The 16804-nt window shown below is 26.7% G+C and overlaps 2 protein-coding genes across 2 annotated transcripts; one reads left to right on the forward strand and one right to left on the reverse strand.

Moving 5' to 3' along the window:
- Window positions 1-969: 969 nt before the first annotated feature.
- Window positions 970-4452, reverse strand: LOC136996928 (uncharacterized). The gene is made up of 10 exons (XM_067359915.1): window positions 4184-4452; window positions 3982-4044; window positions 3705-3908; window positions 3265-3589; window positions 3010-3154; window positions 2844-2923; window positions 2479-2550; window positions 2178-2273; window positions 1890-2027; window positions 970-1761 (listed from the first exon to the last, which is right to left on the reverse strand). Exons 1-10 carry the CDS (start codon window positions 4391-4393, stop codon window positions 1457-1459), a joined length of 1638 nt encoding a protein of 545 aa, XP_067216016.1. The 5' UTR covers window positions 4394-4452; the 3' UTR covers window positions 970-1456.
- A 2228-nt stretch (window positions 4453-6680) lies between these two features.
- LOC105677363 (uncharacterized) lies at window positions 6681-15810 on the forward strand. The gene is made up of 11 exons (XM_067359021.1): window positions 6681-6910; window positions 8319-8617; window positions 9204-9462; window positions 9750-9812; window positions 10171-10374; window positions 11438-11753; window positions 11823-11964; window positions 12243-12322; window positions 12744-12968; window positions 14759-14982; window positions 15096-15810. Exons 2-10 carry the CDS (start codon window positions 8319-8321, stop codon window positions 14923-14925), a joined length of 1755 nt encoding a protein of 584 aa, XP_067215122.1. The 5' UTR covers window positions 6681-6910; the 3' UTR covers window positions 14926-14982; window positions 15096-15810.
- Window positions 15811-16804: the final 994 nt, after the last annotated feature.

Below are 16804 nucleotides of genomic sequence, written 5' to 3' on the forward strand. Positions count from 1 at the left end.
TACAATGCATTTACAATGCAAGTTGCAGTTTCCGTAAGGTAAGTAAGGCTATTTAATAAACTGTATATGTGAACTGTAATGTGTATATTCATGAGATTTGATAACATTTCTACTAAATTCTGTATTACTCTGTATGCATGTGAAATTCTAATATATTACATTATTTATAATAATAACATTATTAAACCTCCTACTTCAGATATAACAGAGCCACATATTCCTATGCATCTATAGTAAATGACACAGCAGGTTATCAAGCACTAAAAAAGAATTTATTAACAAAGCATGCAATTCTTTTAAGCGAGTTTATTATAATTTTCTCCACTACCAGAATCATATGAAGTGCTATGAAAACATCAAAAATCATCTATTTACCTTTCTAACTTTTTGAGAAATTAATCCTTTACTCTCAAAGTATGTTTGTAAAATGCAACTTGTTGATCATTCACAAGCAGTCAAAACAAAAATCTACAAAAAGCAACATTTTGTACTAAATATAATGATAAAATTAAAAGTTTGTTCTCTCATAACAGTAATAAATGCAATAAAAATTCAAATTATTGTTTGTGTAAATTATGTTTGTATAGCGACTTATGATCCGATTTAATACTGCCGATACTACCGTATCCAAAATTTGTCTTTCTTTAATTATAACAATCATTTAAGTATGAATTTTTTTTATACTTAAATTACAATTTTTATTACATATAATTAAAAAAGAATGTAAAATTATGTTTTCTTAATAAAGCCCTTTTTTTGTTGATTTATAATTTATATCTTTATTGAACTCTTTTTATAAAATGTATATCATGTTATATAATCGACATTTATGAAACAACGCTATGTAAAAATAACATTACATAGCAGCGCATTATACATTTAGATATACATACATATAAATATAAAAAGAAATTATCAAATTATGTCTTTGGTAACATGTATCACACAAGATAAAATCTATGTATTTAAGTACAATAAACATATATTACGTATAAACGACTTAAGAAACTTTTAAATCTTTTATAGACATTTTAAAGGACACTTAATCGTTATAAAAATCAAATAGGAAACGAAAAAAAAGTCTTTCACTCTGAACAAACTTACAGCTAAATTTTAAAAATAATTTGAAACAATGAATCAGCATTGCGAAAGTAACATAAATTCACGTTTGTAATATCGTTACCTCTTATCTTTTTCTTAGACTATTTCACAAAGATAATAACATATAGGTAACAAATTTAAACTCATGTGAACATCAAACACAATACATAACTGTGCTTTAAAAACGAAACTGAATCATATAAGTATAATTGCACAAATGTGAATATTATAAACAACACAAACAATAACAATATAGGAAATACTTATATTGTTACTAAATACTAAACTAAATACTATACTAAAAATTTTCAGATTGCAGCTTGTCTTAACGAGAAAAGATTGCTTGAACAGCTTTTTATGGTTTTCGAACTCTAAAATATTTTTCATAAGTAGTATTGCACACTGGACATCGCTTATGTTCCAAACGTCCGATGCATTCAGTGCAACAGGCAAAATGACCACAGGGTACAAAAATATGTGTTCGCTCATTGGTAAAACACAGCGTGCAAATATCTTCGGAAGACTTCTCTCTTGACACATTCTGACAGTTTTGAAGATCCCAATTTACAATGTGGAATGGATGTTCTTCAGGAACATTACTGTCATCCGAATACCAATATTCATAATCATCATCCGGCACCTCGTATATTGATTCATCATCTGTAAAATAAAAAAGGAAATTAAATTTGCAATATTGATTATATCTCTGTGTAAAAAAAATTAACTTTGACTTAATATTTTACAGTAACTGTGTACTACTGATTGTAAATCAATAGTAATAAAATTACCTTGTGTATTGCTGAGAACATTCTCGAAAATAATTATATTGGATAATGTTTCTGATGTTTTGTTTTGTTCTGCCGAAATTGTTTCCTGCGTAGATGCTGTCACTCTGCTATCATTGCATTCAGATTCTGTGTCCTTTTCTGAAAAAGAAAAGTTATTTTTATTCTGCTTTATTTAATATATCTGAAGGAATGTATCTCAAGGAATATGCAAATATTATTACTGTATAATAAATAAAAACTTAAAAAAATTTGCTTGAAAAAAATATTAAATTAATGATATTTTTTTACCTGTGTTTGCTTCTAAGTTATTGTCTTTCTCTCTTGGATTAGATAATATAATCCTATTTCTGCATTGAGATCTGCGTCTTCTAATGTTAATCTTCTCTGAAATAAAAAAATAACATTTTTTTTTAAATAAATATATTATAAATCCATATATATCGTTATTAAAAAGTTCTAATTTGCTATTGTTTTTCATTTTAATATATTGAAAATAAGATAATTGTTTAATCTCTAAATCTTTAAAAAATTAAAAAAATTTTTATAAACTTAATACTTGCGAGATTCAAAAGAAGTTAATAAAATTTACCTGTTTGGATAGATACGTTAAAGTCATCCGCAAAGAATGTCCTGTCTGCAACTTGTTCGTCACATGACAATGCTTTATTTGAAAGAAAATGTAGTTATATACATGTTTAGAATAAGTTTGTTATCTAATAGATAGTTGCTTATGATTGAATATCATAAAAGTAAAATTGTAACTATTTACGGACACCTAAATCCACATATTAACACATGTAACAATAAACATGTCCTTTTTATTTTAAATCTTGTCTTATACGTAGATGAAACGTATATTGTGTGACATTGAGAATCAAATGGTTGCATTTATTGTAAAATGTGTTAAAATATGCGGTAAGAAACATAATTCTAATATTAATATAGGTTAAATACCATCAAATGATGCCAATTGTTCAATTTGAAAAATATCATTCCTTCTGTTAAACATCAATAAAAATTGCTTTAATGGCAACCTAAAAAATAAAATAAAATAATTAAAATTGTAAGTTATAGTAATAATCTATTATTTGGTCCAGTGTTTATGCATACAAAATAATACCTTTTTTCAATTAAGTTTTTTTGCGCATTTATAATTTTCGTATTTCGCTCTCTATTTGTCCGTGTATGGGTTCGCCGGGGTTGAATACCGTTTTTCAAGCGTCGAAGATCCAATTCTTGATCAGCAATTAAATTTTTAAATTTTTCTATAGAAAAAGATAAATAATTTATATTATTACATAAAATTTAGTAAATACTTAAAAATAAAATAAAAAACAAGTATTATTCTAAAATAACTTTTTATTATTAACATTACCTAAAAATGTCCAAATATTTATGTTTCTTGTGCCTAATTTCTGCGTTGCAACGTTGTGGAAACTTTCCACTATATTGTTAGTGCGGATGGGACAGCCATAAGTGCTAATTTTTGACGCCATATGTAACCAGGTAAGTCTCAAATAAGACATAAATTGTAAGACATTTGGATGCTCACGAGAAAGTAAGTCAGCTTCAGCTTGTATAATAAGCAAGGCTTCGTGAAACATATCTGCTGGTAGCAAAGGCAATGTCATTGTCATTGAAAGTATAGTTTGTGGAGTTTGTGGAGAAAGCTCTAATTTTCGCCATTTACGCAGTACAGCCTAAAATATAAAAAAAAAATGTTATATTAATTTAATGTGTGTGTGTGTGTGTGTGTGTGACTATATTTAATTATAATAATATATAAACATATAATAAATATATAATGAACCGAACCTGATTAAAATGGAACCAACATCCACTTAATTTCGCTTTGGGAAACTTATTACTCAGTGACTTAATTGCAGCCATTTCATAATCACTCATTATAAATTCAATATTTTGTTCAAGCTGCGGTATCAGCTGCTTAATTTTGTCCCATAAAGCATCATAAAAAGTTGTTGTACGTGCATCACACAATACAAATAAAGTTGCAATGCCCTGGAAAGATAAAGTTATCTATTATTGTTACTTTTGGAACACAAATAAATATAAAATTAAATAAATATCTTACTGTATCCATATATCGTATATGTACTGAATAAAGTTGTGCAATGTGTGGTGTGCGAGGAAGAACCTTGAAAAAAATAAATACAATTATTTTTTTATATTTTGATTTAAAACTATATTATATGCAAAAATATAATTTTATGATATAAATATTGCGATATAAATTTTATTAATTACAATAAATTATCAATGAAAAACAGATTTACAGAAAATGTTCCATCCACATAGATTTCAGTAGCTGATGACAAACTTTCTAATAAATTAGTAGTTGATAAAATGATTGCTACTTTGCCATTACTTGAAGTTACACTCCCTTGATAGATATTTTTTATTACGTCAGAATTTTCGATAATATCACGTAATGATGCCAATGTCTCGGGTACAACTGGTCTGGCTTTAACGCGTTGACGATGCATAGAACATCTTATAGATGGAAAACTCAAATATTGCCCAACACTTGGATTACTAAAAATTAAAAAAAGGTTTCTAAAAATAATACAATATAAATAAAGTAATAAAAAAATCTGAATAAAATATAGTATAGGTTCGAATGAAAATTGCTTTGGTTATGTCGATAGTGTTCATTTAATAAGCATCACATATGCCTGATATCCTTGGGATTACTAAATATTTTTAATCAAGTGCATCATTTTGGCCTCATCAAACCTAATGAATCAAGTGCTAATAAAGAAGTGCATCGTTTATAAATATTCATATGAGTATTGATAAATCTTAAAAAGCAGTAATATTTTACAATACTCTTTAAAAACACAATTGTTACTTCTTTATTTAATAGTCAAAATATATAAATATTTATAAACGATAAAGTTAGTCAAAAATGTTTATTAATCCTAGATCTAATAAGTGATTAGATATATGTAAAGTATACATATGTACAAATGATGCATATGTAAAACATTCTTACCTTCTACATACTGAATCAAATATTTCCTTTAGATCCTGACAAGTTTCGCGAGAGAGTTTCAACATTTCTTCTTTCATTTGATGTTGCAATACGATGAATGGTGATTTTGCATGATTATGCGTTTCTAAAATTTCTACATTATCATCTCTAATGCTTATTGCACCTCGACATTTGGTTGTCCGGCGTGTATTGCATCGAAAAATATAGTCATTACGATTATCCTTGGTATAAATATAATCATCATGAACATAAAGAAGCGATCCTTCTTTTTTTCCAGATATGACTTCCAACTGTAAAAAAGAAATAATTGCCTAATTATGTACACATTTCAAATTACAAATTCAATCGATTTTGTCAAAATAAAAGTGATTTTCTAACCAAGATATTTAATGCTTTAATTGTACACATAAATATAATAGCAAAAACTTTTTTTTATTGTAATATAGATACTTACACTAGTAGCCATTTTGTAGGCAAAGGAGTGTATAGTTTGCAAGGAAACGATGTTACTTCTTGCAAACTTTTTTAGAATATTAAGTTACAAAAATAGTTTAAAAAGTATAAAGAGAATAACACGAGCAAATCAAAACGACATGAGCATAATTGATACATGAGCAGAAAATAATAAGCCCGGATCTACAATAGATGTAGTAAGCTTTAAGCTATAAGAAATTGACCACTCACAGACAAATTATAGAAAAATGACGAAATTGACCAATCACAATCGATAAATTCTTCTGTAGTTTGCCTTTAACGGCCCTTATTAGTCTGATACGCGGGCTTTAGAATGACTTCATGGTCGGTATTTATAGTTGGGTCAAACTTGCACAAGTACATAACATATGCATAAAGAAATTTTCTTATTTATTTGTTATGGACTATACGCACGCATGCACACACACACACACACACATGCACGCACGCACATACATGCGCATGCATGCACACACAAACACGCTACACGCATGCACGCATATTCATGCATACGCACGCACACTTAAGCCGGTTTCAGATTACATATTGGAGATTAAGATTAAAAATTAAAGATTGAAGATTACTAGAGTCACACTACAATTATAATTGTATTGCAATTGATAATATGGCAGAGTTCATAAAATAATTTAATTTAGTGAAATTTTAGTGATTCTTAATATAATTGGTTTTCTGAGGGCCTATCCAAACAAACTTGCATAAACATATGCATAAGGAAATCAATCAATTTCCTTATGCATTTGCTTATAAACCAATGTTAAAGTCTGAATAGGCCCTAAGTAGTACTTTTTGTTTATTTATGTGAAAAAGTTTAGTTTTATTTGAAAAATTGCTTTTTGTAGTTTAAAATAAATTTTATATGCAATTTTTCAATTAAAAGACGGCATTCAATTTTTTGATATCTTAAATAAAACATTATTTATTATCTGTTCTTGAAATAAGAATAGACTATGGGCGGTATTCATAGTCCGTTCTTATATTCAAGATTGTCTTAAGCATAGATTTATATTCACTCTCTTCGTTACACACAATCTGTATATGACTGGTATTCATAGTCCGTTCTTATATTTAAGATTGTCTTAAATATTGTCTTAAAATGCTACGAACCAATCAAAAAGCCATATTAGTATCTTAAGACGACGATGACGACGACTTAAGACGATCTTAAATATAAGAAATGACTATGGCTGAGTTCCACTTGGTGATCGCAACGCTCGTGAACATTATCTATTTTTCTTTAACTTTCGATGAAAAACAAAGATAAAATGATTCCACAAGTGTTGCGATCGCCAAGTGGAACGTACCTTATGAATACCGTCCTATGTGACGAAGAGAGCAAATATAAGTCCATGCTTAAGACAATCTTGAATATAAGAACGGATTATGAATACCGTCCTATAAATACCGCCTCTTATACCATCTACAAATTCTTATGTCAATGGTTGTCGTAGCAAAGGAGAAGAAGGAAGATATCGCTTTACTGAATCATCAATCTGGTTGCTGAATCATTATCAGTGTAAGTACAACGCAATGAAAAAAATATTTACTGCGTTTGGACCTGAGCATAAAGATTGTCATAATCGTTTCCAATGAAGTCACAAAAGTAAATCAGCGTTAGAGTAAATGCTCAAAAATTAGCGTTAATGTATGTGACATTGAAGTTACATGCAACATGATGGAAATGGGACATGTACTTTCGACTTTGACTTACGTTTACGATTCCGTCGGAAAAAAGATGTAACAATCTTTGTGTTTAGGTTATATTATGGACCGTAAGATTACAATAGCCGTAAGAGTTTACAGTAAGAAAAAAGGCCTGTTCCACATCCGATACACGTTGCTGTCGGATGTGAGAATAAAAGAATTTCGAGTTTTTCTCATTGGATCATTAGTTGCTTTCCACTTTCACACAAGTGATACTGAGTTTAAAATTATGTGAGTATTTTATACTCAGGTAATAAATGTAATGACGTCATTGTTTAGTGAGTTAAAAGAATACGTAAGTTTATAACACATAGGTTTATAATCTCACTTTTAATGTGAGTCAACAAGACTCAGTAAAGCACAAGATCTTGAGGTTGTGCAGATTGTAGATAAAAACTCAGTTAAATCTTACTTGTCTTAAAATGAAAAGGAACGTGCATTCAACTACGTTATAACGTTATGACATATCACAAATGAGAATTATCTGAGTTTTGGCGTAAATGGAAAACAGCTATTGACTGCGTTTCAACATCCGACAGCAACATGCGATGTATTAGGTCTTCTACAATAGAATCGTAAGCTTTAAGCCGTCAGAAATTGACCGATTGTAGTCGATTATTTTTTTCATACTCGTTTGTGATTGATCAATTTTTATGGCTTAAAGCTTGAATTACCTATTATAGATCCGAGTTTATTGCTTATGGCTGAAGTATATAAAACGTGGATACGCGATAACTACCATCTTACGATGCTTTTGTAAATACAATTATTATAAATTACAAGAAATTTGATAGTACAGCATTACAATCATAATATATATATTTTATAAATTATAAATATTTCTAATATATAATTTAATAATTCATTGTATATATCGTATAATTATTGCAATTATTTTGACAGAAAAGTATATAAGTGTAAAATATTTTTTGTATTTTGTATACTATATAATCTTAGAAAACCTTTTTCACACGTGTAATACTAAAGAAATAATATATGCCAAGAATTTTCTAAATAAAGTATTTACAAGTGTGCTCAATAAATATATTTTAATTGTAACATACTTGTTTGACAAATTTCTCCTCCATTTAATAAACTTAAAAATTTTATATAATTTATTTAATCAATATTATTTATTGATTTATGATCAAGAAGAGTGTTTCATTTTTCTCAAATGTTTTTGTAATATTGATTTTTATTTTATCATTAATTTTTTCTAGATGAACAAAATACCTGGAAAGCAGCCTGGTACAACAGTTTATGTGTACAATGATTACACTTATAACAAAGATTCTCGCAATAATCATATTTTGCGATGCAGTACTCGTCGTTCTTCAAGATGTCCTGGTACTATAATCATTGATAAGAATGGTGAAATACATTTAAATCAAGAACATAACCATACTAACAATAAGACGCAATGGAAAATACAACAGTCTGCTATGATATTAGAAATGTTACAACTTTGCCGGGAGACAACTTTGCCTCTAAAAGAAATATTTGATAGTATCTGTAGAAAGTAAGTACATATTTTCTTTAGTCTTATTATTCTTTAATCTTATTAAGACAATTTTTAAATAAGCTAAAAAAATATCAGATGCATATGTGAAAAAAATGCTCTATAAAAAGATATTACTTTTATGTAACTTAACCTGTCAAAAATTTTATTTATGCCACCTGTTAGGTGTGAAATTAATTTACGAAAAATGTTATGAGAGTAAAATTTAGCAAAATCCTTTAAATTAATCTAATTATTAATAGACAGATATTAGACGTATTGTATGAAAATTGCTTTGTGGAATTTCACTCTCATAATATTTAATTTTATTTTTTTTGCCTATTAATTTTACACATGTCAGTTATATAATATAAATATAATTTAAGTTATACAATTTAATTTTATATAAAGACTAAATATTAATTTTATTATGTTTCTAAATGTTTTTAAATGTTTCTTTTAATTTAATATTTTTAATTATTTTATTTGATTTTTTCTTCATAATTCAATATAATGCATAAATTTCATTCTTTTTATTAACTTTAGAAATAAATAATTTTTCCTTAGTTATAATGTAATTTGTAATTATTGTAAATTTAATATGCAGATATCCTGAAGAAGCCATAACATTGTCCTATGCTACACTAAGGTGTACATTGTATCGTGAAAGAATTAAACTTCGCCCAAGTTTACCAAAAGACATGAAGACTCTTGCTGTGAGCTTATCAACATATGTATCTCTTGAAGGATTTTATAAAGGCAGTGTAACTTCTAATGATGGAAAAATAGCATTAATATTTACAACTGATACACTCTTACATGAATTAGGAAAGTCAACGGAACTTTATGTAGATGGAACATTTAATGTAAGCTTATGTGCAATAGAAAAATTAAATACTAATTTTTTTATATTTTTAAGCTGCTTTTTAACTAATCATAAGTCGACATAAGAATTATTTTATATTTATTGCTTGTTGGATATTTAACAAAGACAGAATATAATTGTCAATACTTGTGTTGACTTGTCTTATTAGCTGGAAAATAATCTTAGATAAAATATTTCATAAATAATAATATGTGATACAAATAATATAAACGTGATATATAAATGATATTCTGTGTTTTCAGATTATTAATGATATTCTGTTTTCAGATTATTCCATATGTGCCACAAATGAGTCAAATGTACACTATTCATAATCGGCATATAAACGTAGTGAGTACATTGTAACTATACCATTGAAATATATACCATACTGGAACGAGCACGCCTTGTTCTCGACCGGTCAGATGGAGATAGGACCCGGATCTCTCTATCTAACCAACAGTCTCGGAATGTTTTCAGCTAAGAGAGTAGACGAAATAGAAAGAGAAATCCGGTACCGAGTCACTGCCTTGTCTGACTGTTTTGTCGAATGGAGGGGGTAGCCTGTGCGCCTTCCAGTCTGGTATATATTTCAATGAACTATACAGTATTATAGTTATAAATTATATATAGTAAGTAATTATATATATATATATAAGTAAAGTATATACATATATATACCTATAGTAAAATTTTTTAAATTTTTAAGGGTGTTGCTATGATTTTTGTTCTATGTGAATGTCGCTCTAGTGATATGTATAAAGCTATATGGAAAAAAATTGTAGAATTGGTACCAACACTTGAAAAAAATGTGAAATTTTTAATGAGCGATTATGAGCCAGCTGCCATGAAGGTAATGAGTAAACAATTTCCAACAGCAAATGCACATGGATGCTGGTTTCACTTTAATCAGGTATAATAGTTTACTAAATTATTATTTAAACATTAGAAAAGATTGTGAAATACAAATTGATAAATAAAACGAGCTCAAGCCAGTTTATATATATAAACAACAACATATACACAATATATATAACAATTAATATTACGCTACTCCAACATTTTTGATTGAGGAAAATTGTTAATATAAAAATTTAGTATGCGAATTTTGTACGTAACTTTATTTCTATTTACTGAAGAAGGCCAGATGTTAGGCTAAAACATTTGAATGTAAATAATAAAATATAATCTATTGGGGCTATACAGGGTGTTAAAAAATTATTGCATAAGTTCTACATTAATTGGTAGAGTAAAAATTTCTAAGGCGAAAAGCTCTTTATAACTTTTCGATCTGATCAATAATTAAGACGCAATTGTTAATTGAAAATCGGAGGATTCAACCAATTAACGCAGAGCCCCGGCGGAAACCGGAGAGAGCGGCGAGCAAAGTGGAAAGTAATTGATTGGATCCTCCGACATTCAATTAACAATTGCATCTCAATTATTGATCGGATTGGAAAGTTGTAAAGAGCTTTTTGTCTTAAAAATTTTTGCTTTACCGATTAGTGTAGAGTTTATGCGATGGTTTTTTAATTACACATTCTGTATATATATATATAAATCAACCTGGTTCCTTGAGCTCGTTTTGTTTACCAATAAATTATTATTAATAATAATTAATAATAATTATTATTATTATACGTAGAGGACATTGTAGCTTGTTGAATGGCTATTCTACAATAAGCCGTAAGTCGTAAAGTCATAAGAAATTGACCAATTACAGATAAATCACAAAAGAATTTATCGACTGTGATTGGTCAATTTCTTATGATTTTACGACTTACGGCTTATTATTATATAAAATGGACAGAATGCTTTACATGGTCCTTCTCTCGCAAAATAATGGGAAACCAGCGAGAGTTTCTTTCTTTAATATAATTTTTCTGGAATGGTACATCTTGAGTATACTAACAAGACAGAGAGGTCGCTAACGCTTTTAGACGTTACGATAAAAAAGAATACACATATTTTTACAGGCACTTTCGCGTTACTGGAGACGATTAGGATTAACAGATACACCAAGAAATGTTCTGTCCATGACTATGACGATGGCATTGCTTCCTTCTGACTGCTTTCAAGAAGCATTTTCTTTAATACAACTGGAAGCTAATCAGATTTCCAATAAATATCCTGCTATTTGTGACTTTTTAAATTATGTTCGCAAAACTTGGCTACCATTAGCGTCAAAAGTTAGTGTTTATGATTGTCCGGTGAGAACAAATAATATAACAGAGAGTTTTCATAATATAGTAGGAAAAAGATTCAGAAAAGGAAATATTTGGAATTTCTTAGGTAATCATTAATACTTTTTTTGTTTTACGTTATAAAATGAACAAATTTTAACACATGTTTTACTTACAGATAATTTACAAAAAATAATTGTTGATGAAGAAATAAAACTAAAACGTCTACAGGCAGGCGAGAATATTGGATATCGTACTATTAAAAATAAAAGGCGAGATCTGAAAATACGAGAAGCTCAAGAAAATTTTGCAAATGGCAGGTTTGTAATAAAATTGTGTCAAAGTCCTCTAATGTAATTAATTATTAAAGTATATTTTGATATATGTAACATTTTGTTTCTAGAATAACTTTTATTTGAAAATTTTGTACATTGCATGCGTAGATGCACGTATATTCTATGCATTTTTATACATTTCTCTCTCTCTCTCTCTCTCTCTCTCTCTCTCTCTCTCTCTCTCTCTCTCTCTTTCTCCTTCTATGCATTTTTATACTTCATGAATAATATGTTAAATTGTACTTACTTTTTATTGTTTGTAGGATAAGTCTTCAATACTTTTTACATATGTTCAGTAATGGATGTGAAAATTTTTTTCTGAATGATAAACTAATTTCCAAAGGTACGTCACTATAAATATATTATATAAATAAATAATATTATAGTTAACATTTAAACAAAATTAATATAAATATAATAATGTACAAATATTTATAAACGCGCTCAGTTGAAAATGTTTAAAAATTTTTAATAAATTTATATGGAATGCATAACATATTTAAAATTTTCAAATCAAATTTCATATAATTTAGTACGAATTTAAATAAACATGTACATTAAATACTAATTTTAGTTTGTTTCTTGCAGTACTATGGTTAGAAACCCTAATCTATGTTATTAATGAAATACAAGTCTTAAAAATTTGGTTTTTTAACGGTTATTAATAGAGGATAAAAATTTTCTGTTTTTAATCTTTTACAACTTTTTTTCGATTTGTTATTATAACAATTAATATTAATTGCATTTTATTTCAATCATTGAAGGTGACAATCAAATATGTACATCGAGATCTGACGAACAAGATGTGGTCTCTGAAACAAAATCAAATACATTGTGTATTACTAACAATAATGTTGACACAAACATAACAAAGAGAAAACTAACAGAACAAGAATTATTTAATTATGAAGAAGAGAATGGTGTATTCGAAAAGCATTCAAAAAGAACACAACAAATGAAAAGAACAAAAAAGTTAACCACTAACAAAGGTAATGTATAATTTTAATATTTTATTTTTATTAATTTAGTAATATTATGTACTACACTATTGAGTCATTTAAAATCATTTTCTTGATTATTACTAATACATAGACTTATAAAATGAACTTGAGTATCCGAGCACACGAAGTATTTCTGAAACTTAACTTCAGTCTTAGTGTTCATAATTCAGCCTTTATATATTCTTTTTTATATTAAAATATAAAAAAATGTATATTGAAAAAAATAATTTTCTAAACATTATTGACATAATTATTTTTTGAAAAAGTCTAAGTTTTTATTTGCCGTTGATTTAACTATTATCATTATTTTTGTAGAAAATATACGAATTTAAAAATATTTTCTAAAACTTTGGTGGCCTTTTATATTAAATATTAATTTCTATTTACAATATATGCTTCTTAAGTCATCTTTGTTTACGTTTATATATTTTTTAATAATAGAATTTTCAGTTTTCAGTTTGCAGAATTTTTTGATACTACTTTTCTTCGAACATTTCATAAATTTTTGTTTTTTTTTTATTTCCTCGATTTTCATTTGTCTTTATTTGCAGATAACATTACTTTTATATAAGATTTATATATGTGTTTGTATTTATACTTTTTTTTATACTTATAGTTTTATATTTATATTTATACTTTTATATAAAAATTATATTTTTTTAAATTAGATTTTTCCTATAAAAATAATACATTAAATCAGTGATTTTTTTACAAAAGTTTTTTTTACAAGTTTTGTCAAAACATTATTTGGCATAAAATTTTTTGCATATATTGAACTGTAGATGCAGATGTCATAAGATTACCTCATATTTTTTAAATAACAATTTTATGCAAATTATTTATTGTATAAATTATTAATTATTAATTAATTTTTTTGTATAAATTAATTTTATTTATAATATAAAATTATTCGGATGAGATATTTGAAAAGTAAATACTTTATAAGGTATTTTGCATCTTACATTTTTTTCAGCATAAAATGCAAGATATTTCGTACAGTACTCATTTTTCGACGATGTTATTTTAATACTTTTATATATAAACTGATAAGAAAAATCAGTTTATGAAAAAAAGCATACAAAAATATCGAAAAGAATTATATTACAATTTGCAATTCCAATTATACAACTATTAGTTGTATAACTACATAGATTAGTATCATCAGACAGTTTCTTCTGTCTATAATGGAATTTTTATTTATAAAAGGACTGAAATAAAAGCGTCCAAAAATAAGCGTTTTACATTATTTAAACTGTTACGCTAGTATATCAAAATAAAATGCAAAATATCAAAAGTATTCAATTTTTAATTATTATACTCTGACACATATATATGCTAAATAATGAATCAAATCAGTTTATACAATAAAAAATAGGATATTCCAAATTTGTTATATGTATTTTCAAATTTTTTATGACGTAGACATTAAAAAAACTTGTAAAATACGTAGCCTATCTTTTTGTACAATAATTTGAGAAAATTATACTTTTTTTATTAGTGCGGAGCAGGAGAAACATAAAATTTATATATAACTTTTTGTTTTTTTTCTTTTTTAAAATATTTAATATATTTCATAGAATAATATTATATTGTTTAATAATGGAAAAGAATATTTTTGAGATTGGTAACATAATTCTGTTTTTCCATTTTTCTAGATAAATCTCTTAATTTGTAATATACATCTCAATTTTCAAATTTTATCTTTTTGAATCTATTACATTATTTAAAATTTTTCCTTATAGACTAATTGCATTAAATGCATTATTTCTCATTAATAGAAAACTCTTACAATGAAAATGGAAATAAAACTTACGGAAACATGTATGAGCGAAATCCTGGAGTAATAAAGTTACCAAAATTGGTTTTACATAGAATTGATCAACAGCTAAAAACAAAAGAACAGAAAGCATTACAACAGTTACAGAATTTAAAGTCTCAAATTTAATACCAAAAATTATAATATTTCTATTCAGTTCAAAGACTAAACACAGTAATACGCGAGGTAATCTTATTCACTTACAATTAGTAGTTAATTGATAAACTAAAATAAAAGTTTTTTTTTCACACACATATATAAGCAATATTGTAAATTTTATTGCCTTTTCTTCTGTACAGATGTAATATCTCTAAAGAACATTTATTCCACACTATAAATTGGGATCTTCAAAACTGCTGAATGTGTCAAGAGAGAAGTCTTCCGAAGATATTTGCACGCTGTGTTTTACCAATGAGCGAACACATATTTTTGTACCCTGTGGTCATTTTGCCTGTTGCACTGAATGCATCGGACGTTTGGAACATAAGCGATGTCCAGTGTGCAATACTACTTATGAAAAATATTTTAGAGTTCGAAAACCATAAAAAGCTGTTCAAGCAATCTTTTCTCGTTAAGACAAGCTGCAATCTGAAAATTTTTAGTATAGTATTTAGTTTAGTATTTAGTAACAATATAAGTATTTCCTATATTGTTATTGTTTGTGTTGTTTATAATATTCACATTTGTGCAATTATACTTATATGATTCAGTTTCGTTTTTAAAGCACAGTTATGTATTGTGTTTGATGTTCACATGAGTTTAAATTTGTTACCTATATGTTATTATCTTTGTGAAATAGTCTAAGAAAAAGATAAGAGGTAACGATATTACAAACGTGAATTTATGTTACTTTCGCAATGCTGATTCATTGTTTCAAATTATTTTTAAAATTTAGCTGTAAGTTTGTTCAGAGTGAAAGACTTTTTTTTCGTTTCCTATTTGATTTTTATAACGATTAAGTGTCCTTTAAAATGTCTATAAAAGATTTAAAAGTTTCTTAAGTCGTTTATACGTAATATATGTTTATTGTACTTAAATACATAGATTTTATCTTGTGTGATACATGTTACCAAAGACATAATTTGATAATTTCTTTTTATATTTATATGTATGTATATCTAAATGTATAATGCGCTGCTATGTAATGTTATTTTTACATAGCGTTGTTTCATAAATGTCGATTATATAACATGATATACATTTTATAAAAAGAGTTCAATAAAGATATAAATTATAAATCAACAAAAAAAGGGCTTTATTAAGAAAACATAATTTTACATTCTTTTTTAATTATATGTAATAAAAATTGTAATTTAAGTATAAAAAAAATTCATACTTAAATGATTGTTATAATTAAAGAAAGACAAATTTTGGATACGGTAGTATCGGCAGTATTAAATCGGATCATAAGTCGCTATACAAACATAATTTACACAAACAATAATTTGAATTTTTATTGCATTTATTACTGTTATGAGAGAACAAACTTTTAATTTTATCATTATATTTAGTACAAAATGTTGCTTTTTGTAGATTTTTGTTGCTTGTGAATGATCAACAAGTTGCATTTTACAAACATACTTTGAGAGTAAAGGATTAATTTCTCAAAAAGTTAGAAAGGTAAATAGATGATTTTTGATGTTTTCATAGCACTTCATATGATTCTGGTAGTGGAGAAAATTATAATAAACTCGCTTAAAAGAATTGCATGCTTTGTTAATAAATTCTTTTTTAGTGCTTGATAACCTGCTGTGTCATTTACTATAGATGCATAGGAATATGTGGCTCTGTTATATCTGAAGTAGGAGGTTTAATAATGTTATTATTATAAATAATGTAATATATTAGAATTTCACATGCATACAGAGTAATACAGAATTTAGTAGAAATGTTATCAAATCTCATGAATATACACATTACAGTTCACATATACAGTTTATTAAATAGCCTTACTTACCTTACGGAAACTGCAACTTGCATTGTAAATGCATTGTAAATTTAAGTATAT

This window comes from Linepithema humile, chromosome 7 (assembly GCF_040581485.1).
Source record: "Linepithema humile isolate Giens D197 chromosome 7, Lhum_UNIL_v1.0, whole genome shotgun sequence".
NCBI lineage: Eukaryota > Metazoa > Arthropoda > Insecta > Hymenoptera > Formicidae > Linepithema > Linepithema humile.

Excerpts from the sequence above, each read along its gene's own strand:
- LOC136996928 (XM_067359915.1), bottom strand. The coding sequence starts at position 4,393 with ATGCATCGTCAACGCGTTAAAGCCAGACCAGTTGTACCCGAGACATTG. Across the intron at positions 3,909-3,981 it reads ATATACGATATATGGATACA|GGCATTGCAACTTTATTTGT; the intron begins GTAAGATATTTA and ends TTATCTTTCCAG. Across the intron at positions 2,924-3,009 it reads AAAAACTTAATTGAAAAAAG|GTTGCCATTAAAGCAATTTT; the intron begins GTATTATTTTGT and ends TTTATTTTTTAG.
- LOC105677363 (XM_067359021.1), top strand. The coding sequence starts at position 8,319 with ATGAACAAAATACCTGGAAAGCAGCCTGGTACAACAGTTTATGTGTAC. Across the intron at positions 8,618-9,203 it reads TTTGATAGTATCTGTAGAAA|ATATCCTGAAGAAGCCATAA; the intron begins GTAAGTACATAT and ends TTTAATATGCAG. Across the intron at positions 9,813-10,170 it reads ATAATCGGCATATAAACGTA|GGTGTTGCTATGATTTTTGT; the intron begins GTGAGTACATTG and ends TAAATTTTTAAG.